Here is a 23,067-nt window from a genome sequence, read left to right on the forward strand (position 1 = left end):
GGTAGTTACAAGGACAAAGAGAAGAAAGCTTATCTAGTTTACAAAGAGAAAATGGGAAAGATGAGAAAGAAAGAGAGGAAAAGAAGGGACTAAAGGATGGCTCCCAGGTTTCTGGCTTTCTGGGACCAATAACCAAGAGAGGAAAGAAAACACACTATCGGGCTTTCAAATAAGTCAGTAAATCTTTAAATAAGCATGTAGAATGCCCTCGCTTCTGTCCTCTTCCCCAAGTCACTAGGGCCCAAGTGACTAGCACCTGAGCCTTAGACTGACTGATCTCCAAGGTTTCCACACCGCTGCACCACCCCACTTCAGCCCAAGCCCTGCTCGCACACGTGCACACACGCGTGTATACACATATACTGCACTCCAGACAAATCAAGAGCATTTCTGCGAAAATTGAAGCCTAGTTATGTAACCATCAGCACTGCACTGAAAATCCCCGGATGCCACCCAGCTGCTCTGTGAACAAAATTCAAACTCCCTGATATATTTTCCAGGTTCTCCATTATCCGGTCTTGGTTCTCATATCTAACTTCAGGTTACGGTCATCTGGTCACCGAGCTATGACTAAGGCACAAGCACCCAAAACCATGCAGAGCTGTTTTTTGGAATAAGCATCTTGAGGGATTATTCACATCCCAGCTCTTCTCCATTAGGGTAGCAAGCAAGAGAAGGAAGAGCCTGTGCCCACCACAATCAGTAAAGGCTTTAGGGGGGACAGTCTGGATTACGCACATCTGGTTACCTTATGCAGCATTACCTGGTTGGTTGTATGGATCTTCATAAGCATCCAGCCAATAAAACTGGAACACTTGTTCCTCATCCGCCCCTTTGACCAATGGGAGGTGATTGGAATCCACATGAACTTCCTGAACTGAGAAACTGCTGTCATCTGCCTGATCAATGTCCCAACAGGAGACATCTGGCAGCAAATTTTCTCTGCAAAAATCACAGTTTCAAAATTCTCTCAAGATCCAACAGAGTATTTTTAGGACTATTTGCCAGAAAAGTCATAAAATGCTCTTACAAGTAAGATGTGGTCCCTTTCCCAGGATCTGCCTCATGTTTCACGCCCTCTGTGGGCTCACTCTCTTGGATCCTTGTCTGGGTAGCCACGGGCTCTTCGTCCACCTCCTCAGACTCCATGGGCTCATCAAAGTCGCCATCTTCAAACTCCATCGCGCCCAGCTCCTGCTCATCTTCTCTACGCGTTACCTGCGCGTCTCCTGCAGGCATCATCACACATTCCCAGCATGTCAGTGCCAGGGGGCACAAAGGCTCCCCAGCGGCAAAGTGGCAGCCCACCCCCTTGTCTTACATGGTCTGAATTTCTCTTCAAACAGCTAATGGGCCTGTTTTTATACTTTCATTGATACAAAATCACATTTTTCACATTTAAATATGTCAACACAATACCTCTGAAGTTACTCCCATTTCCTCTACCAAAATACCTTCTGACAGCAGTGGCTTACCACCCTTGTACTCCTTTCTAACGGGACTTACCAGCAAACTCAGCACATTTCAGGGAAGCAGGAGTTAATGGAGGTGCCTTCCGCAAGACAGGGGCAGCAGTTTTTCCTGAAGGAACTGCCTGCAAATGTTTTCAAACGTTTAGTCAGCTAGACCTGCATACTAAAAATACACAACTGTCCTACCCTGACCAGAGATAATGACAGCTCCCATTTATAAAAAGATCTTATGTATCATTAATGTAACAGCTTCAATTATTTTACCGTTACCCAGGTTTACAAAAAAATACTTGTTTCCAGAAAGAAAATTATTGCATTTAGCACAGCTGTAATACCTATAATAAACACATACTAGTTACTATAAAATTTACTAGAAAAATAAAGCAAGCACATGCTATTTTTGAGATATACGAACCATATTGAGTGGCAGTCCTGATTTAAAACAAAAATCAAAAGCAAATTTAAAGGTATTTCCCAGAGGAAAGCAATGAAGTAAGTATAAACAATAGTCTATGTCAAGACTGGAGGCATTCCTGCTTGCTTTACCTTGGGGACATGCGCTGAGAACGGATTCAGTGACGCTCCAAGGGACCTTTTCTTCCTCGGTATTATCACAGGTGGTGGAATTATCTGAGGCGTCTAAAAGCATGGGTAAGACACACAGTCATTGCCATGCCTGGTTTACCACACAAGAGAAAAAGTACATTTCTTCACTCACTGAAGCCCAGTAACTAAACAATTCTGTTCCGCCCCCTGTCCCCCCATCAATGTTCATGCACTGCAGTTTACTATAGCAACAGCACTACAGACATTACTAGAAAACCAGAACAGATATTGAATCCACCCCCCCCTGCAATTTCCTCCATTTTTATATTTAACAGAATATTCTTCTAGAATATTCCATTTAAAATTGTCGAGCTAGAACTCCATAATGTAGAGAGCAATGCACCTCCCCAAGAAGAGCTGGTCTCAAGGGAAATGGACCAATTTAAAATTCACGGTGCCATTGGGCATGCGCAAGTGCCAGTGGGGCTGGCTTCCCTGAGTCTTCCCTCACGCTCACTCGGAATACCACATGACAATCTCACATCTGACTGCACAGACTGACAGGCATCCATCCATCTAAGGAACAAATACTACAGACAGAACACAAGCAGGGAGTACCCCGAGACCTGACTTCCGGGTGAATTTTTACAACTTCAAACATACCTACACAGTCTTATCTACATAATCACAGAGCTGGAACAGATGGAAACGCCTCGCCTAACACGAGGAAAAGAAACCAATTTGAAGGGCTTGTTTTTATGTTGGTGACTGTGCTGGTGGTAATATCCCAGGCTTTTTTTTTAAATTATGACTTTTCAATAAAAATATCTTTAAATTTTTTAAATATAATAATTATAACAATGCCATTTGGTAAAATTATTAAACTGCTTATCTTTTTTTAAGATTTAGTTATTTAATTAAAAGGCAAACTTATAGACAGAGGGAAACACAGAAAGACAGAAAGGTTGCCCATGCCCTGGTTCACTCCTCAAATGGCTGCAACAGTGAGGGGTGGGCCAAGCTCAAGCAAGGAGCCTGGAACTGCAGCCAGGTCTCCCTAATCAGTGGCAGGGCAGCAAGTACTTGGGCCATCTTCTGCTGCCTTCCCGGGCGCACTAGGAGAGAGATGGATCGTAAGTGAAGCAATCGGGCCTCAAACTGGCACATGCATGCAATGCCAGTATCATAAGCAGCAGCTTAAATTGCGACTTCACAACATTGCTCCAAATCCCTAAATCTGTTCCTCCAGCCGCAGAGACTCACTTACCTCAGTGTTCAGATCCTGTAGAATGTCCCCTAGCAGGTCATCCTTGGACAAGTCTACAGTTTTCTAGAAATGATAAGTCAAGGTAAAATGAGAAAGCCCTATACCTTCACTTTTCACATCAGATCATACACACGTGTATAAAAGCGAGAACCGACAACCCTTGCCTCTTCATCTCTCACCTCAACTGCTCGTTTACCACTTAGAGCTTCCAGCAAACACATGCATATATAATTTCTAAATGTATACCTCCAAGTTTTAATTTATATCCTCATTCCATTAATTTTTAAAATAAAAAAGCCAATTCAATTTTTCTGTTCATTTTCTATCTCCCAACCATTGAGGTGTCTAAATTCACTTAGCATTTACATTGGACTTAATGAGTAAAAATTGGAAAATTCTTACTCAAATATCTCTTGAGCACCTACCATTGCTACAACCAAACGTTAAATTCACTTCACAAAAGGAAAGGGCAAAAGGTAAAACAACCCTAAAACTTACATCTGCAGTTTTCTTTGCGGCGCCAGCCACGAACATGCTCTTGATAGTGTTTGGCTTTGTCACGGCGGGCTTCTTCACATTCCGCTTGCCTCTGTTGTTTGTTTTAGCATCCTTTCCTACTGAAACAGAAGTTATTTAGACACACACACCAGCAAAAAGCTAAATGCAGAGCTAAAAGCCTAGTCATCTGCTTTATAGATTCGGGGTTCAGAAGAAAAAGGTTAAGAGTCCAAAAAAATATCAGATTTTATACAGGGTACACAGTAAGAATATTTTGAACATGCTTATTTCAAGAAATTTAAGCTAAATATTATTACGAAAATTCATGAAATACCAGTTAAATAGCAGGATGAGTTAGCTGTGACTACATAATTGCTATTGTTAGTACAAACAAAAAGTGCTTTTCAAAGTAGAGCTATGGGTGGTGCTTCGCCTAGCAGTTAAGACACTAGTTAAGACACCCACAATCCACAATAGCTGGGTTCAATAATGGGATCCAGCTCCCTGCTAATGCACAGCCTGGGGAGCAGCAGTGATGGCTCCACCCCTGGGCTCCTGCCACCCACATGGGAGACCTGGATTCAAGGTCCCGGCTTGGAGGCTTAGCTTGCCAGAAGCCATCACAGGGAACTGAGGGTGAACCAGCAGATGGGCGTGCTTACGTTCACGCATGCGCTCTCTCTCCCTTTCCGCAGCTCCTGCTTCCTCCCTCCCCCCAGCTACTCAAATAGAAAGCTATAAAAAGTGGAGGCTGAAGTTTTGCTTTCCTGATGTAAATAAAAAGATAAAGCTAATCTGAAATTAAGAGATGAACAACAGCCTTCATTCAATCATCTATTTGGCTGTGTACTGAATCAAAAGACAACTCAACCATAAAGAAATGAGATAACCACTTACAATACTCTAGTTTTTGAATAACAGCAACCAGATTCATACAACACATCTTTTCAACACAAAGACAACAGAAACTGCTTGTCCATTAAAAGAGAATGTTCAATGTTCACCATACGCTTTCTCTTATGGCCATGCGTTAATCACCTACAAAGCTTCCTAACACTATCAGTCTTTATCTAATTCATCTCAGAATAGTCTTGATCTAAAAAAAAAAAAACCTTACAATGAATAAGATACTGTGGTAGAGTTAAAACACTTTGAGACCACACAAAATACAAAATAAACTCCAGAAAAAGACCCACCTACTTAAGGATATTTACTAAATAATAAACATGGCATCCTGTATCACAGGGGAAAAGATGGACTTTTTAAGAAGTAGCACCAGCTAACCACCTGTAGTCAAGTCAAGTAGTATAAACATATGAATCACAACAAAATTCTTAAATATGAAACTGTTCAAATGCTCTGAACACATAAAAAGTCATTAGGTTCTATGGAAAGGCGCTTAAATTCATGCATAAAGCAAAAGCAAATAAAAACACTGAGTTACCACTTGTCATATGTCAGAGTGGCAACAATTCTAAAGTTTGACAACACATTCTGTTAGCAAAACTGCAGGAAACACATACTCTGTGTCATTCATAGGAATTTAACATAAGACAACTCTGTGAAGAAGAATTTAGAACTACTAAAATTTGGGAGAATCAAGATGGCGGAATAGGGTAAGGACAAATTTAAACGAATGGAAAAACATTTAATCAGGATGAAGCAGAGAGCACATATTCAAGGAAATAGATGAGGACAGAACAACAGAAGAAGGGTACCTGGAGACTGACAGACAAGAAAGCAGCAGACACAATGGTGTGGTGTTGCAGTGACGGATGTTCCAGCAGCATTCAACAAACAGCAATCTGAACTCCACCAGCATCCAGAACTCCACCAGCATCCAGAACTCCACCAGCATCCAGAACTCCACCAGCAACCAGGTGGGAAGGGACTTTCACTGGGAGCTTGGGAGGTAAATCCAAAGAACTGTCCATCCTGCTGGTCCGTTTGATTTGACCAGGAGCAAAGACAGAGCAGCAGATCCCAGACGGACTGTGCAAGAACAGGGTGGATTTCACAGCCCAGTCAGCCCCCTAGAGCCGAACTGGGCGTCATTTTGGGTAAGGAGGAAAGGGCAAGGGAAAGGACTGAGCATGTGCTGAGCTGGGAGTGAACTCATTTCTGACACAGTGAACAGTAGCAATGTGACATTCTATAGGTTCCACCCAAGACAGGTCTGGGTAGCACTCAGACCTGATGGCCAGCAGATCAAGATTCTAGTAGTGGTACTTCAGGGGCCATTTTGTACACTGTGGCAATAGCTTTAGGACTGCAGGGGACAACAGTGAACTGTGCATGTGCTGATCTCACAAAAACTCTCTGAGTTCAGAGAATTGCACTGGTCCCACAAGAAAATAATTGCAACTGTGGCATCATACAGGTCAAAATGGGTCCATGTGTGGCACCCAGACCTAACGTCCAACAGGTTTTGATAAGATCAGCACCACCAACAACCTAATTATATAGGACACCTGGTGTCTCTCTAATCCTGAGACCTGCTCCAACCGGAAGTGGGAGAAAGGTTGCAGAGACAATGCTGCAGCCTCAGCAAGGTATCACAGGAGGAGGAAAGTGGTGAGCCAGGAGCTGGAGCAGTGGAGACCACAGTGGAAGTCTAACATAAGAACTCAGACTTGGAACTCGCTGGAGTTTGTAGCACAGTGGCTGCAAGCAAAAACTGGTGTACCAACTGCAATAAGTAAAATCGCATTGTAGACCTGTGGGTGACACAGCTTAGAAACCTGCCCCAAGGAGAAAACTCTGCTAACCAGAAGTACAATGACCAAGAGCAAAAGAAGAGACAACAGCACAATGAATATTACCGAAAACTCCCCTGCAAAGGAGCAAAACCCTATGCCAATCTCAGAGTTAACTGAGGAAGACATCGAGAAAATGAGGCATACAGAATTCATAAAACTCATTTTAAACATTCTGATCAAAAATGAGAAACACATACAAGAGTTCAAAGAATTTAAGGAAGCAATAAAGCAAATCAAGGGTGGTATATCGGAAATTAAGAACACAGTAGAGCAAATTAAAAGTACAATGGAGAGTCTCCAAAATAGAATGAAGCAAACAGAAGAAAGAATCTCAGAATTGGAAGATATTTCTGGTCATCAGCAGGAAGCAAACAAAAAGCTGGAAGCAGAGCTGGATCAGGCTAAAAATTTTTTCAATTCAAGAATTGAAAGACACTATTAAAAGACCAAATACAAGAGTTATGGGAGTCCCAGAAGGTCCAGAAAGAGAAACTGGTTTTACAAATATATTTAATGAAATAATAAAGGAAAATTTCCCTAATCTGGAGAAAGAATTGGGAAACAACATCCAGGAAGGGCACAGAACTCCCAACAGGCTTGATCAAAAGCGATCTTCACCAAGACACATGATCATCAAGCTCTCTTCAGTTGAACATAAGGAAAAGATCCTTAAATGTGCATGTAAAAAAAAAAAACTCAATTGACATATAAAGGCATGCCAATTAAACTCACAGGAGATCTCTCACAAGAAGCTCTACAGGCAAGAAGAGAATGGAGTGACATACCTGATTCTAAAAGAAAAAAAATTGTCGGCCTAGGATAACATATCCAGCAAAGCTTTCTTCTGTCTTTGAAAATGAAATAAAATTCTTCCATAGTAAAGAAAAGTTAGAAGAATTTGCCTCTTCCAAACCTGCCCTACAAATGATACTTCAAGATGTTCTCTTGACAGAGAAGAGGAATAGCACCTACCAAAACCAAAGGCAAATGGGAAGAACATCCCACTAAAATAACAACAGAAGATTAAACCAATGAACAACCCATTCCTAAAATGACAGGAGCAAAGTACCATCCATACAGGTTAAACTCTGAATGTAAATGGCTTATGCTCAATCAAACATCATAGATTAATAGACTGGATTAAAAAACAAAACATCTATTTATTGTCTAGAAGAGACACATTTCATCAACAAAAATCAGCAGAAACTATATTGCATGGATTTTGTTGTTTTCTGTTAGTTTCATTTCTTCAAAACACCTTCTTCTGATTAAATCATTCAATGACTCATAGATCATACAGCAGCATCATTTTCTTCAAAAAGGCTCTTGATTTTAATCTCTTCAGCTACACATTAGGTATTTTGTAGCATGTTATTTAACTTCATGGGGTTGTTAATTTCTTTTTTCTCCCTGATGTTAATTTTGTTTTGTGGCTTTTCATTTAAGGGGATGTATAGTAGCTGTGTAATGGAAACTGGCATATCTAGCAACATGTCATTTAACTTCATGGCATTGTAAATTTCTATTTTTATTTTTGATTTTGTATTACAACTTTTCATTTAAGGGGATGTACAGTAGCTGTAAATTGGAGACTAACATCCAGATATGAGGATAGAATGTAGTATGCATTTCTGTTTCCAGACAAAGATGGACTTGCAATGAAACTGTGTGCTATATCTTAACATAGGATGCTGGACTCTCTGCCATTGTCCATGCCCGCAACGATGGACATATGACTGTGTATGAAGAACTATATGTTAATAATGATATAGAGGAACTGGGGAGGGAATGGGGAGGGGAAAAAGGAAATGCCAGGAGCCTATGGAACTGTATTATAAAATGATAATAATAATAATAAAATGTTAAGAAAAAAATAACTAGTAAAATTTGATATGCATTTAGCCAGCAACACAAGAAATTTTTCCTGAGGAAAGCAACATATACAGTTATTCAATGTGCCACTATTCATAACTTAAATAAACTACTGAAAATAGTATAAATGTCTATCCAAAGAAATCAGCTGAATAAGTTATAGTATATCTATACAATGGAAAACTATATATCAACATCAAAATAAATCAGAAAGATCTCCAAGTGCTAATGCACATTGATTTTTAAGCATATATTGTTAAGGGAAAGAAAAAGCAGAAAACTACAGATATTATCTTTTCGGTAAGAAAGGAAACAAATACATATGAACAATTCTGGGTACACTCCACAAGACAGTTTTGTTCACACAAAATTTGCATCACAAATGTTCATATTAACACTATGCACAATAATCAGAAGGTGGCAGAGGGGCAACATTGTGGCAATTAAGCCACCACCTGTGATGCCAGCAACCTATTTGCACCGGGTCAAACCCCAGCTGCTCCATTTGCAATCCAGCTCCCAGATCTGTACCTGGGAAAGCAACAGAGGAGGGCCCAAGTGCTTGGACCCCAACCACCCACAGGGGAGATCAGAATAGAATTCCAGGCTCCTGGCCCAGCTCAAACTGCTGAAGAGTGAACCAACAGATGAAAGATCAATGTCCCATTCTCGTTCATTCTTTCAAATAGATAATTTTTTAATAATTTTTAATGAGAAACTTTAAAAAGTCACTCTCATAGCAACCAAAATTCAATTACAAAATTCCTTTACCTCTAGAACAAATTGCAAATTCTACTTATAACAAACCAATACAACTTGTATTTTTAAATTATCAATTAATATTTCAAAAACATGATTATAAAATTACTTATCCATGAAGTATATTTGAACCAGTGGATGGCAGATCTCTACCTTTCTGTCTTTCCATCTCTGTAATTATGACTTTCTTCCTATCTATTGTCTTGTTTATTTGAAAGACACAGAGAAAGAGAGAGATCTTCCATCCATTGGTTCACTCACCAGTCAGTCGCAACAGCTGGAGTTGGACCAACACCTGGAGTCAGGAGCTTCTCAGTTCCCCACATGGGTGCAGGGGCCCATGCACTTGGGCCATCTGCTGCTGCTTTCCCAGATATATTAGCAGAGAGCTGGTTGGAAATAACACAGCAGGGACTCAAACCAGCATCCACATGGAATGGCACCACAGTATTAGCCCCTAACCATGTCTTTGAAATAAAATATATCTTTAAAAACAAAAAGTGGAAGAAAACAAACCAAACGTCCATCTTGTTCATTTTTGGATCAAAAAATGAGAAACTGCTATTTATGCAGCAGAACATCATTCTCCCATAAAAGGAAATAAAGCACTAACATTCGCTATAAAATAAATGAAAACTTGAAAATATTATGCTAAGTGAAAGTGAGACACAAAGACCATCTATTAAATAATTCAATTTTAAGGAAATACCTAGAACAGGAAAATCCAAGGACAGAAAGATTTATGGTTGTCAGGAAGGCAGTCTAGGGAATGACTACTTAATAGGTATGGAGTTTCTGTTCAGACTAATGGAAATGTTCTGGAGCTAGATAATGATGATGGTTGTAAACACCATGAATGTACTAAGTGTCACTAGCAGCATATTTTATGATCAACATATTCTCCCACAATGCAAAAGAAGGTACTTTTGGTATACCTAACATTATAAAAAAGTTTATAATACAGTTTAAAAATGTAAGAACTATACCAAGAAACCTATGTTTTACTGAAATCACTTGGGAGCTATTTGAAAGCAGAATGTAGCTAATGGTCAAAATGGTTAGCAGAGAAGAGTTCAACACCTAATATAAAGTACAAAAAGAACAGGTCAACAGACACCTGAAGAGCAAGGCAGGCTTTGTGAGCAGGCTTCACTCTCATCACAGCTAGGTTAAATAGAAGAACAAAAAAGCTATAAAGAATACAGGTAAGCCTTTGACATGGAATCCTTCTACAATTCAGGTTTTGGCTCATTATATTGTGCTTTACCATCAATATTTCTTCACTGGGAATTAATTTTTCTACACTGCTATTTGCAAACATGACTACAGTGGGATCAGTTGACTTTTGAATTCCAGGCAAAACCATAATTTCTGATAAGGCTCCCATCAGGATTAGTTTCAATATGAATCCATGCCATACATACGAGGATTTTCAAAAACCTCATGGGAAACAGGTATTATGAAAAACTGATGCACAGATTTCAAAATTCTGCATCAGAAGAAACGTATCTCTTAATTCCATTCTGTCAAAGGGCCAGAAGTTCCCTCCTATAATTCCCTAACTCTGTTCACTGTAAAGGCCTAGAAACCAGGATACCTCAGCAGCAGAAACCACACCTTATCCTCTAGAGCTAAGTATCATTCTCCATAAAACAAACCAGGATCCTTGGCAGATCCGGTTGATCCCAGGTCTGGGACAAAAGAGTACCAGCTTCTTCTGTAATTTTAGTCCACAAAGCAACAAAATACTCAGACTAATGGGGTCATGTCAAAAAGATGACATAACCAGCACAAAAAGAGTTGTCAACAACCAAATCTGATCATTTGAACATCACAAAATAATAATGGACGCTAATTTTTTTTTATTTTTTAAATTTTTATTTGAAAGGCGGAGAGATAAACTGGATACTGAGTTACAACAGCCAACTTTCTAAAACTCTGTGACCTTGAAACAATAACTTTAAAAGGAGACAAAGAAGCATCAACAGATGCTAAAAGCCCTGGGTGAACATTTATGTTCAGGATATACACGTGATCCAAAGTTATCACCCTTTGTTGGCATTAATTACAAAGAGGGAAAGGTTGACTTTTCAAAAAAGAAATCTGTCAAACAACATTCTTGTATAAGCAATAACAGAATGACTGGGACTGTGATATGCCCCTGAAATGGCCAATGGGAAGGTCATAACCTCATCTCTATCGTAGACTTAGCCAAAACATTTATAAACAAACATTTTGCAAAGAGGTAATACTTTCATCAAAAGGCTAATTCATGGAAAGGAAGAGAGACGGAAAGATGTTCCATCTGCTGGTTCACTCCCCCGATGGTGACAATCACCAGAGTTTAAGCCAATCTGAAGCCAGAAGCCAGGAACCTTTCCTGGGTCTCCCATGTTAGGTGCAGTGTCCCAAGGTTTTGCGCCATCTCCTAGTGCCTTCCCAGGCCACAAGCAGGAAGCTGAATAGGAAGTGGAACAGCTGGGACATGAAGCAGCATCCATATGGTATGCCAGCATTAACAGGAAAGGGATTAGCCAATTGATCCATTATGCTGACCCCACAAACATTTATTTATTGTTGTAAAAATACTTACTCTAAAACTAAACATGAGAAAGCAATTGGGCCAAACACTAGCCTGGTCCCTCTAACAGTGGTAATATCATGGCAGTGGCTGTTTGGCTTACAGGTTAAAGCTCAGGTTGGGACACCAGCATCCCACATAAAAGTACCTCTGCTCAAGTCCTAGCTCTCCCAATTCCAGCTTCCTGCTAATGCACAGCCTAGAAGGCAACGATGATGGTTTGGGTTCTTGCCACTCAAACTGGATACATGATTGAACTCCTTGCTCCTGGCTTCAACTTGGTTCACCAGCAGCCACTACAGACATGTGGGGCATAAATTGCCCAACAGAAGCTATCTCCGTGTGCATCTGCCTCTCAAATAAAAACAATGTCAGGACTGGATATTTGGTGCTAGAAGTTTAAAACATCATTTGGTATGGCTACATCCCATATCCAACTACCTGGGAGGTTGAACCCAGCTCCACCTCCCTTCCCAATCCCAACTTCACTAATGTGTGCCCCGGAAGTCACAGGGGATGGCTCAAGCCCCTGAGTCTCTGCCAGGAGAGACCCACACTGAGTTCCAGGCTCCTGGTTTCAGACCAGTTCAACCCACCTATATCAGACATTTAAAGAATAAACCAGCAGGGCCCAGCACGGTGGTGCAGTGGTTAAGGTCCTCGCCTTGCATGCCCGGGATCCCATATGGACGCCGGTTCTAATCCCAGCAGCTCCACTTCCCATCCAGCGCCCTGCCTGTGGCCTGGGAAGGCAGTCGAGGACAGCCCAAGGCTTTGGGACCCTGCACCCGCGTGGGAGACCCAGAAGAGGCTCCTGGCTTCGGACCGGCATATCATCAGCAGCTGCGCTCACTTGGGGAGTGAATCATCGGATGGAAGATCTTCCTCTCTGTCTCTCCTCTCTGTATATCTGCCTTTCCAATAAAAATAAATCTTTAAAAAAAAAAAAAGAATAAACCAGCAGATGGAAGATCTTTTATGTATGTATAGGTTTCACAAGGCCTTTCAAATAAACGAAAACATATGCAAAAATTCTGAAACATCATCAATGACAGAAGGTGGCAACAATCTACACAGATTAAAAAGACAAGAAAACTAGTGTATATGCTGCATTTAAAAAAAAACAGTTAAAACAGTTATAAAAGACATTATTGGGCTAGCAGGGAAAATTTTAATAAGGACAATACATTAGATAAATATCATGAAAATGGTATTGTGCTTAAGTACAGAAATGTCCTTATTAGAAGGATATTGCTGAAATTAAAAAGCATTTACTCCAGAGTTTGTGTATGTGGGAAAGGAAAAGGTATGGATTAAAGAAATGCTGCAAAATGTCAATCAAATGAAAAATTCAGACTGACTGCTAAAGCCAAAACATTTTTAGGCTTTATGGTCAAATAAATCTTCTTTGCAATGTTATATGATTTTTCTTTTTATAAAACATTTTACAAATTAAAAATATTATTTACACTAAGTTCATTTAAAAAGCGATGATTATATGACTAAATTAAAAGCTAGTGAACTGTTGACTTTAAATGGGAAAATAAATACATTAAATACACTTCAATAAAATTGGTTCTGGTGGTAGAAAACTAATTAATGAATTAAGCCCCGCAAAAAGAACTTCCCATTCTCATCTTACAGGATCTAAATCAGCCCTACTCAAAAAAAAAGCCTATTACTATAAACTTAAGAAAATTTGACATTTGTCCACATAAATTTCAAATTTCAATTAAACAAAACCAATTACTTGCACTAGTTCTAAACTGTTATTGTACTGTAAAATTACCAAACAGATAAAAAAGTAAATTACTTTAGCAGGAATTTGAAGATATCACTCAATAGTTACAGCCCTCAAAATCAGCAAGTCTAAAATAAAAGACTACACTGTTTAGATAATTGAGACATGAAGCTTTTTATTTCCTGATGTTCTTTTTGCTTATGTTTACCCTCCCATGTAACTCTGCTTCTCTTCATATTGGTACACATTCTGTCCAGTAGCTTCCACTCCCACAAATGGAAACTACAACAGGATCAAACCATCCCAACGTTTTAAAGAGTTCTTTGAGTCTTAAAATGACACTCTCTTGCAAAATAAAACACAGGTACCTTTCTCACCAGCATCAAGGACATCATCCTCAAGGTCATCATCAAAAATCTCCCGGCCATCTTCCACATATCCAACGCCATCTACAAGAAGCAAATTTAACATCAGGAAACATCAGGATCAATTTTCTAAAAATAGGATTTCAGACAGAACCAAAAATAAAACCCTTTATACACATTCACATATTCTCCTCGCCTGTGCCATTCTTAAGGGCAGCAGAATCCTGTTCAAACAGGTGTCAGACAAGGCACAGCATCCACACACCCGGTGTGCAGTCAAAATGAAAATACACTGCAACTAGTTAAGTGAGCCAGTGAAACGACATGGTCAATGGACTAAGTTCCCATACAGGCTGTTTTATAGCAGCTGTACTCCACCAGAAGAATAAAAAGATTTAAGATTAGAAGCCAGAAAGGTATTTCAGCCTACAAGGTAAAACTGACTATATATACCTGACTCGCCAAGTACAGAAGTAGAAATAGAAATATAGCCAAAGCACGGTGTACATCTCTTCCCTGTAATGAGTGCTCACACTCAAGAAATAGATCCTTTAAGTGGCAATAAGTGAGTTTCCACATATTATGACCAGTCTTTACACAGTGCTTTCCACTGTTCAAGTCACTTTTCATACTCTGAACCTCTTGTAGTTCTCCTGGTAACTCTAGGAGACTGGTGGTTTTCTTACCCCCATATTACACATTTAAAAAAAAAAAAAAAAACCCAGGATAGACATTGAAGTACCTTGTTCAAGGTTATATGGTTGGAAAGTGGGAAAGAATTTGAATCCCTGTCCCTTGATTTCAAATGCTATGTGTTTGCCGAATAAGCATATGGCTTCTCCCAATTGCTATTAAGCCATTTCTTGGAGGAGCTATACTGAATCCTAAAGCATGTGCCACATTCTCCAAAATGTCCAAATAAACTGTTGCCATTCTGCTTCCTCGTGTTCAGTTAAAGAAACACCAAGCCAGAGCATATAGTGCTATATATATACAGTACTATACAACCTCATCTGTTGGCCCACACAACAGAATCTTGAAGAAGCAATGAATGCAGCGCCTGGAAGGCAACTGCCTCTCATATACCATCATCCACAATCCAGTCATCATCCTGGCGTGCTTGAACCAGTTTCGAATACTGTTCTTCATCAACTTCTTCATAAACGCTTGTGAAGTCCTCAACCTGCCATTATACAAGTTTGAGAGAAAGCTTTAAACGAAGTGTTAAAACCATTTGGAGGAAAAAATTGTCAAAGTGAAACTGGAATGGCAGCCTGATGGAGTAGCTGCAACCAAACCGTGAGTTCTGACATAGAACACCACCACAGGGTTTTCCTTAAATAGACATCAATTAACTTAGTATTCCTTTTAGGTGGGTGTTAACACAAGATTAAATGATTCATTAGCATAATACACTTGTCACACCATCAATTACTCATCTACTTCATAAAAAACAAACTGAATTATAGCCAATTCTTCATTAGCTGCTTTGGGGATTATTCACTTGTAATTTCAAGACTGGGGTCTCCTTAACAAGCCTGTAAGGTATGTCTTTGCCCTGTCCACTGCCAGATGGCTGTTTGGGGTATAAACAAGAATTGTAACAAGTGCTCACGCACCAAATGCAATTCAAAAAGAAAATCTCCTTCATCCATCCCCCAGAAGAAATCAGCAAAACAAACACACTCTGTATTCTACAAGCAAATCAGAAATGGTTTTGGGGTGTTCCCTGTGTGCACTACAGCTAATCACCCACTACACTCACACCTTTCTGCTGTACAGGACTTAAACACTGAGCTGTCAGAAACTGAAGCCTGGGGGAGCAGCAGGTCGGCCAGCGGCACGAGCTGCCTCACTGCCAAAGCACCAGCTCACCATGAGGTGCTGGGGCCAATGGAGCATTCCACCTCTCCACAGCTAAAGCAACAGCGCAGATGCCACTGGCCTCACCAGAGGGCAACCTGGGGCTACTCAGGTACATCCCACAGACTGCATCTCACTAAAGCGCCTGCTCCTCCAGGGCAGGAATTCAGCCTACAATTAAAATGCCAATTGGGATCTGCCTGAGTTTGACGCCCGGCTCCTGACTCCAGCTTCCCAGTAACATACCAGTTGGCAGACAGCAGGTAGCTGAGGCCCTGCCATCTCCCTGGGCAACCTATAGAGCATTCCCAACTCCAAGCGTCAGCCAGCCCCACCTGAGCTCTTACAGGCAGTCAGGGGGGATAAATCAGTGAACAGCAGATCAACCTCTATTGGTCTCTCTCTGGCCCTCTGCCTCTCAATTTTTCTTTTAAATTTCCAAAAATTCCTCGCAGTCTCAATAGTTCCATTGCCTTTTTCAGGTGACGGATTAAAAAAAAAAAAAAAGGCAATTCCACCTAAACAGCAAAAATCCTAGGAAAAAAACTTGGGCACAGGGCTTTACGAACCTAATGGGCAAAGCTGACCAGATTCTTACTTCATCTACCAGTTCAGCTGGATTTTCATCATCACCTCTTTAGCCTACGTGACAGGAATCATTAGCAAACACAGATCTAGATCTGAGATTTGCCCTTTTACGATTCAGTAACAGAAACCACCTACCTTGCCAGACTGAGTTTTCAACAAGCCAGATACAGACTAGTCCAATTTTACTCCATTTACCAAGTTTGAGATGCAGGGCAGCTAACTCAATGGCTCTAGCTGGCTGAAGACATTTTTGGGACTCTTTATGTACTTACCAAGAAGACACCAGAAAACTATTTCCAAAAAGTCTATTTTCACTCTATCTAAAAAAAGTACTGCTACTGCTCAGCCTGAACTCTTAGACCCATTCAATTAATGTGAGTGTTTCAACAAAAACCCTCATCATCATTTGGAATGTGCCACAGAGTCCCTGCAAAGAAGCATCTCCACTGCAATCCTGTTAGCAACCCTTTACGACCCACGGGCCTTATTCAACTTGAACAAAGAGGGCCAAGTGGCAGGAATCCTCTTCTGTTTGTTTAACTGCCCAATACAGTACAGCTCTTGGTTAAGCAAGCACATTCTCAAGTCAGGCTGCATGAGTTCAAACAGAGAATTGGTTACTGTGACCGGATAGCTCACAGGCAAAATGTTGTCAATCATAGTGCCTAACTTACTCCTTCACTGAAGGATTAAACAACCCCTGAACGGTGTAACGGTTAAAAAAGTGTATGAGTGGGTATTTTTTCCTAATGTTAATTACTTCCCAGTCCTGAGAAAGTAAAAGATACTCAGGGGGGCAATGAAGGTTGGGCAGATGATAGTCCCGTTTTCTTTACCTGCAGGCCACAAATAGCGGGCAGAGGAAAATGACCCAAGAGTACCACACTCCATTTTAGGAGTTGAACATGGCAGAAGCAGGGTTCAGTTTCCACTGCCACCTGCTTTGGCAAACGAGATTAAGAACAGTTCTCTCCGTGGACAAGCAGTGTCCAGACTGCTCAGCAGCTTCTGAGTAAACTCAGAGCTCCTCTAAGTGCCCTCAGCAGAGATCTGGGACGTACTAGAGGTGCAGGCTGCAACAGGGAGAACTGCAGATCCTTTCATGTTGCAGTTTTACTTTTTAAACTTTCATTTCCTTTCATTTTATTTTCTAAAGGCATGAAGAAAGAGACAGATCTCCCATCCCCTGGTTCACTCCCCAGAGGGCTATAACAGCACGGCGGGACCAGGTTAGAGCTATGAGCCTGGAAGGCCACTGGATCTCCCAGCTGTGCATGGCAGGAAGACGTGAGCCACCTGCTGCCTGCCAGGGTGCACATGAGCAAGAAACTGAACTGGAAGCGGAGTATCTGGGACTTGAACCAAGCAAATGATAGTGACCGTGACCTCCCAAGCAGCGACTTAACTGCTGTCAAAAGGCCTATCCCTGTTTAGAATTCAAAATTCATTAGTAAAGTACCTTCCAGAAAGTTTAAAGGTTGTGCACTACCTATAATCATTTCATATATATAATACATATCATATTCATATGTCTATTCATATATATATCATGCACACAAGTTCAATATTAAGAATATTAAGAAATTATTATTTTAAGAGGCTTGAAGTGATATGTACATTGCTAACTGGCAACAAAGGTGACATATGACTACATGTAGGCTATGAATTACATAAAGCACAAGAGAAAAAAAGAAAAATGGAGACTTACTTCATATTTATACTTCTCACCGGCCTTGGCCTTTTTCAGTCTTTCCAAAGCTTCCTGGCGCCCTTTTTTTGACTTTTTTTCTCGCCGCGCTCGAGAAGCTACCAAACTCCCCGAATCTGACACAGCTAAAAATAAATAAATAAATAAAAAAGACACATGAGGTGTTACAAAACTGTCAGCATCTTCCATGAAAATCAAAGGAGCATTTGTGACCAATACTATACATTATTATACAAATGATTGTTTTAGAATATGAATAATTCGCTAAGCTGGTGGCCAACTTTGTTGATTCTGCGGCTCTTCAGAAATTTTTCCTAAAATTCAGCAAAAATGACTGTTAACTTTTATTCCTCTAAAAGGAGGAAAATCCCAAATTCACCTGCGATCCTGCAGAGACACCAGAGAAAAGAGGTCAGCCATCAGCTAGTCCATAATTTTTGCAGGAGAAATGACAGGCTATAAGTAACGCTGCAGGTATAAAAGAAGAACAGTTCATTTTGTATTCTATTAACCTTCGAAAGGCTCCAAGGAACATCTATTTTTGCAAGTACTAGCTGCTAGAGAGAGACAAAGACCTTAAAGGCACACACCTGAACTCGCAAAACTTACACTCTAACAGGGGACAGAAATAGCAGCTGACAAGCAAACAATATTTAGAAGTCATACATGCTTGACAGAGGTTCAGATAAAGTCCTTGGAGTTTCAAAAGAGGACTAGGCCAGGGACTGGGAGAATTTAACAAAATGCCTCAATGGAGACTGGCGACTCAGTCTCTGATCTCAAGGCCTCAGTTGGCTAGTGTATTACAGGATGACAGTTCAACTTTTGAATTGCTCATGTTCTGCCATTACACTGAGCACCCCCCACACACAGTTTTGAAAGAATCCTCCCACAGAATTAGGATTTTCCCATACCAGCTGAGAAATAACCAAATGAAGTCTGAGAGTCCTGCCTGCCAGCCAAGAGTTGAGCTTCAGCACTAAGCTCTGTGAAATGCTGTATTTTACTGTACATGGTGCTCATTAACTTACAAAAAGGAGTAGGCCCAGGAACGAAGTATGGATAACAGACACTCAAAAGGGACCTGGTACAATGGCTCGACTAGCTAATCCTCCACCTCCAAGCACGGGCATCCCATATGGGTGCTACTTCATGTACCATCTGTCCACTTCCAATCCTGTGCCATACTAATACACCTGGGAAAGCAATGGAGAATGGCTCAATCCTTGGGACCCTGCACCTGCATGGGAGACCCAGAAGAAGCTCTTGGCTCCTGGCCCTGGATTCACAAAGCTCCGGCAATTGCAGACCTTTGGGGAGTGAACCAGCAAATGGAAATCTGTCTCTCCTTCTCTCTGTAAATCTGCCTTTCCAATACAAATAAATTTAAAAAAAATTTTTTAAGAATGAGGTATCCTAACTGCTCTAATGCTGCTGCAACATTTCTAACAACATTAAACTGTCTGAAATACAAGATACAATCTAAAGAATGTGTATCCAAGACTGCCAATAAACTGCTGAAAACTCTTAGCAGTAAAGGATATAATTAGCGAGCTTATTTCTTTTTCCTTAGCTTTCTGGAAATGGAAGCTCTATAATATCTCAATCTATTGTTTGACTTCCACATTTGACTTTTAAATTCATTTTCAGAAAGGCATTAAGTGAGAAGTAAGAAATACAGGTACTTAGTGATGACAGTCAGAAAATCTTCAGTGTCACTCAAATCATTTCAATAACTGCAAGCAGACCTATGTGAAAGGTCTCCGAGACGGCTGCGCATGACCACTAAGAGCGGACAGCTGGCTGACCTGGCTGCGTGCAACACTCTCGGGACACCTAACAAAAGCCCTGGCACTTCAAAACAGACGTACTTTTCAGGCAACACTGTTCTACTACACAGGGTTTGGGGTACAAATATAAACAGAGGGGCGCACCATGAAGTAAAAGATCTTGAGGCTACTGTCATACAGTAAACACCCTGCTACCACAGAGGTAAGAACACAGCACTGAAGCAACAGAGTAGCAAGCCCAAATTCTGCCTGAGAAATCAGGGGCAGCTTCACAGCCGACGGTTGATCAGAAAACAGTGTGAGAAGCAGAGAAGTGGGATGAGCCGAACTACAAAGGGATGAAAATGTACTCAGAAACTCCGTGTGGAAGGTAAACTCAACCTGAGAACATACAAAGAGTAGAACTGGGAGTTCTCCGCAGAAAAAGCAGCAAATCCTGACTTTAGCACTTACTGGACAATATGAGCTCATCCGCTAAACAAGTAAGGGGCCAAGGGCCTTGCTCTTGTAAACTGGCAACAGTGGAAACTGCTGGTAATTGTAAAACTCCCTTTCTAACTCTTCACGTACTACCACTGAAGCTGAAAAAAGCTGACACTTCTTCCCAGCTACCCTTGCAAGGGCTTATAAAATCAGTCCCGCCAAAGCAGGATACCTGCTCCAAACTCTGAATCAGAAACTTGGGGCAGGCGCCTGGAGCAGCGGGTAAGATGCTGCCTGACAGCGCCTCACCCCATGTCAGGGGGTCAGGGTCAGTAGTTTCAGCTGTACTAAGGGTTCCAGGTTCCAGCTAATGCACACCTTGTAAGGCTGTGGATGATGGCTCAAGTACTTCAATGCCTGTCACCCCATATGGGAGACTAGGATTAAGTTCTCAGCTGCCGGCTTTGGCCTGGCCAGCCTCTGGTTGTTGCAAACATTTGGGGAGTAAACCAACAGGAGATCTTTGTCCCTCTGCCTTTCAAATAAAGTAGGTAAATATATGTGAAAGCCCACGTTTGTTTAGAACAATCATCAGAAGCTAGTATCACAATGTGGGGTGGGCTTCAGGGAAAGTCTGCTACTTGCAACAGCTGCAAAAGGACTGAGACCCTTAGCCAACAGTGCCAGCGACGTCCTAATGTAGAAGCTATAGCATTAAGCACTAGAGAGCAGTTGGCACTCTCCTAACTGCCCCAGCTTGGTGGCAGCACTTAACTCCTTCCCAGCTAAGCAGCACTGGGAATGGTTTTCCAGTCCTCCAGAAGTTTATGTGAATAACAGAATATTCTTCTCATAAACGCCTTTTCTGCTTAAATCAGCTGGAGTTGGTTCCTATAGCTTATAACACTTGTGTCTAGGAAGCACACAGTATTTGTCAAATGAACAATGAACCCTGGTCTCCAGCTTTTTGTCATTCTCATACATACACAGCAGCTAGTATGGCCTAGCTTTTGACCTACAGACATTCCACTGTCATTGCCAAAGTGTTCTACTTTCTAATACTTAAGGGGAAAAAAAAGCCAATGCAGGTGTATGGCACAGCAGTTAAGAATGTCACTCAGTGGCCCGATGTGAGAGTCTAGTACCTAAATCTTCATCTTGCATGCACCGGGATCCCATATGGATGCCAGTTCATACCCCACTGCTCCACTGCCCATCCAGCTCCCTGCTTGTGTCCTGGGAAAGCAGTCAAGGACAGCCCAAAGCTTTGGGACCCTGCACCCAAGTGGGAGACACAGAAGAAGCTCCTGGCTCCTGGCTCCTGGCTTTGCATCAGCTCAGCTCCAGCCGTTGCGGACACTTGGGGAATGAACCAGCAGATGGAAGATTTTTCTGTCTCTCCTCTCTGTAAACCTGACTTTCCAATAAAAATAAATAAAAAATTTTGGAGGATGTACACAAACTTTATTGCAGCTGTGCAATCACACTTTGAGAATTGCAGAATTCCAGGAACAAAAAGATGCATTTCTAAAGAAAGAAAGTCACTTAGGACACTCACATCAGAGTGACTACGTTCAAGCCCCTGATCTGCTTCTGAGTCCAGCTTCCTGCTAAGCACAACTCAGGAAGCAGCAGTTCAACATTCAACACTTGGGTCCTTGCCAGACACGGGGGAGCTCCCAGCCCTGGCCAGGCCAGCTCCCACCGCCATTTGAGAGGGAGTGAACTAGCACATGGATGCCCTTCATCTTCCTGTCTCTGTCTCTCTCCCTTTCATATAAAATGAAAATAAATGATACAGCAAAAAAATCACCTGAGGTGTTTTTTTTGGGGGGGTGGAGGTATGTTTTAAATGATTCACATAAATACCTAAGCCCTGAAAAAAAGGGTAAGCATAGGAAAATCCAGTTACACAGACAAGTTTCAAAACGTTTCAAAAGCACCATCTGGACTAACTCCATCCTCCCCAAATGAGATACTACCCTGGAGCAATGTTTCAGGTAAAAATCTTTCCGTCTCCTGGAAAGGAAAAATTCCAGTCACAAGTCCACAGAACGACTTAATCAACACCAGAACTTAAGAGAGGTATCAAGATTGCAGTTCCCCCAGTGAGTGCTTTCCTGATGCTCAGGGATAACGGACAGGTTTTAGGGCGAAAAGCGGCTTAGTGGCAAATCACGGATAAAAGGCCGCTCACATACTCGCATTTGTAATCCACATCTCATTTGTAATCCAGACTAGTCGACTCTACAAAATAAGTGGTCTTTAAAAACCAAAGACTGGGAGAACAAATTGAAATTTGATTCCCAACTAGGTGAATGCACAGGAAGCTGATTAGGATGAGTGACAGGAGATGTGATGGTTAAGCAAGACAGCGAAGCATCTGATTTTAAGTTAGAAGTTCACTCAAGTCACACTTTGGTTGAACGCCATGCAAAAATCAGAAATCAGAAATCAGACACAGCAATTTGCATTTCAGGATTCTATTTTTGGAAATAAAAAGATTACTTCTGACAAACTGAGTGAGGACATCGAAAATGCTAAACTGCATTTTTTAAGAAACTTCCCCAAGATGACTATATTCAAACAGTATTTCTATGCAGCACTTAAGAGCTTTCCATACAAGACTTGGAAAGAAAAACACTTAACACATAAAGTAGAAACCCATTACCCAAAAAGACAAAATGCTTTGGCATCAGATGACAGCGCTCGCAGCTTGCTTTCCTGCTCCCTTCCAACCTAGACCAATTCTTCTCAGAGTTTCTACAAACACAAGGAGCCTATCTGTCCTGCCCTAGCCCCAAAGCGGATGGACACTGCAGGTGGGAGCTGTGA

General features: G+C 41.2%; 1 protein-coding gene across 3 annotated transcripts in view; it reads right to left on the reverse strand.

Moving 5' to 3' along the window:
• POLA1 (DNA polymerase alpha 1, catalytic subunit) overlaps positions 1-23,067 on the reverse strand; it is a 288,880-nt gene that overhangs the window by 265,333 nt on the left and 480 nt on the right. For 2 of the 3 annotated variants that reach the window (XM_041000162.1, XM_041000145.1), the window contains exons 2-10: positions 18,020-18,144; positions 14,947-15,043; positions 13,864-13,944; positions 3,784-3,899; positions 3,286-3,348; positions 2,019-2,111; positions 1,507-1,594; positions 1,031-1,229; positions 764-942 (exon numbers count right to left, since the gene is read on the reverse strand). In XM_041000162.1, the coding sequence (XP_040856096.1) occupies positions 764-942; positions 1,031-1,229; positions 1,507-1,594; positions 2,019-2,111; positions 3,286-3,348; positions 3,784-3,899; positions 13,864-13,944; positions 14,947-15,043; positions 18,020-18,144 (1,041 nt within the window). The remainder of the gene's footprint in view (positions 1-763; positions 943-1,030; positions 1,230-1,506; positions 1,595-2,018; positions 2,112-3,285; positions 3,349-3,783; positions 3,900-13,863; positions 13,945-14,946; positions 15,044-18,019; positions 18,145-23,067) is intronic. The other variant, XM_041000155.1, reaches the window with a different exon arrangement.

Source organism: Ochotona curzoniae, unplaced genomic scaffold, assembly GCF_017591425.1.
Source record: "Ochotona curzoniae isolate NIBS_2020 unplaced genomic scaffold, NIBS_Ocur_1.0 contig_1274, whole genome shotgun sequence".
In the NCBI taxonomy this organism is placed as follows: domain Eukaryota; kingdom Metazoa; phylum Chordata; class Mammalia; order Lagomorpha; family Ochotonidae; genus Ochotona; species Ochotona curzoniae.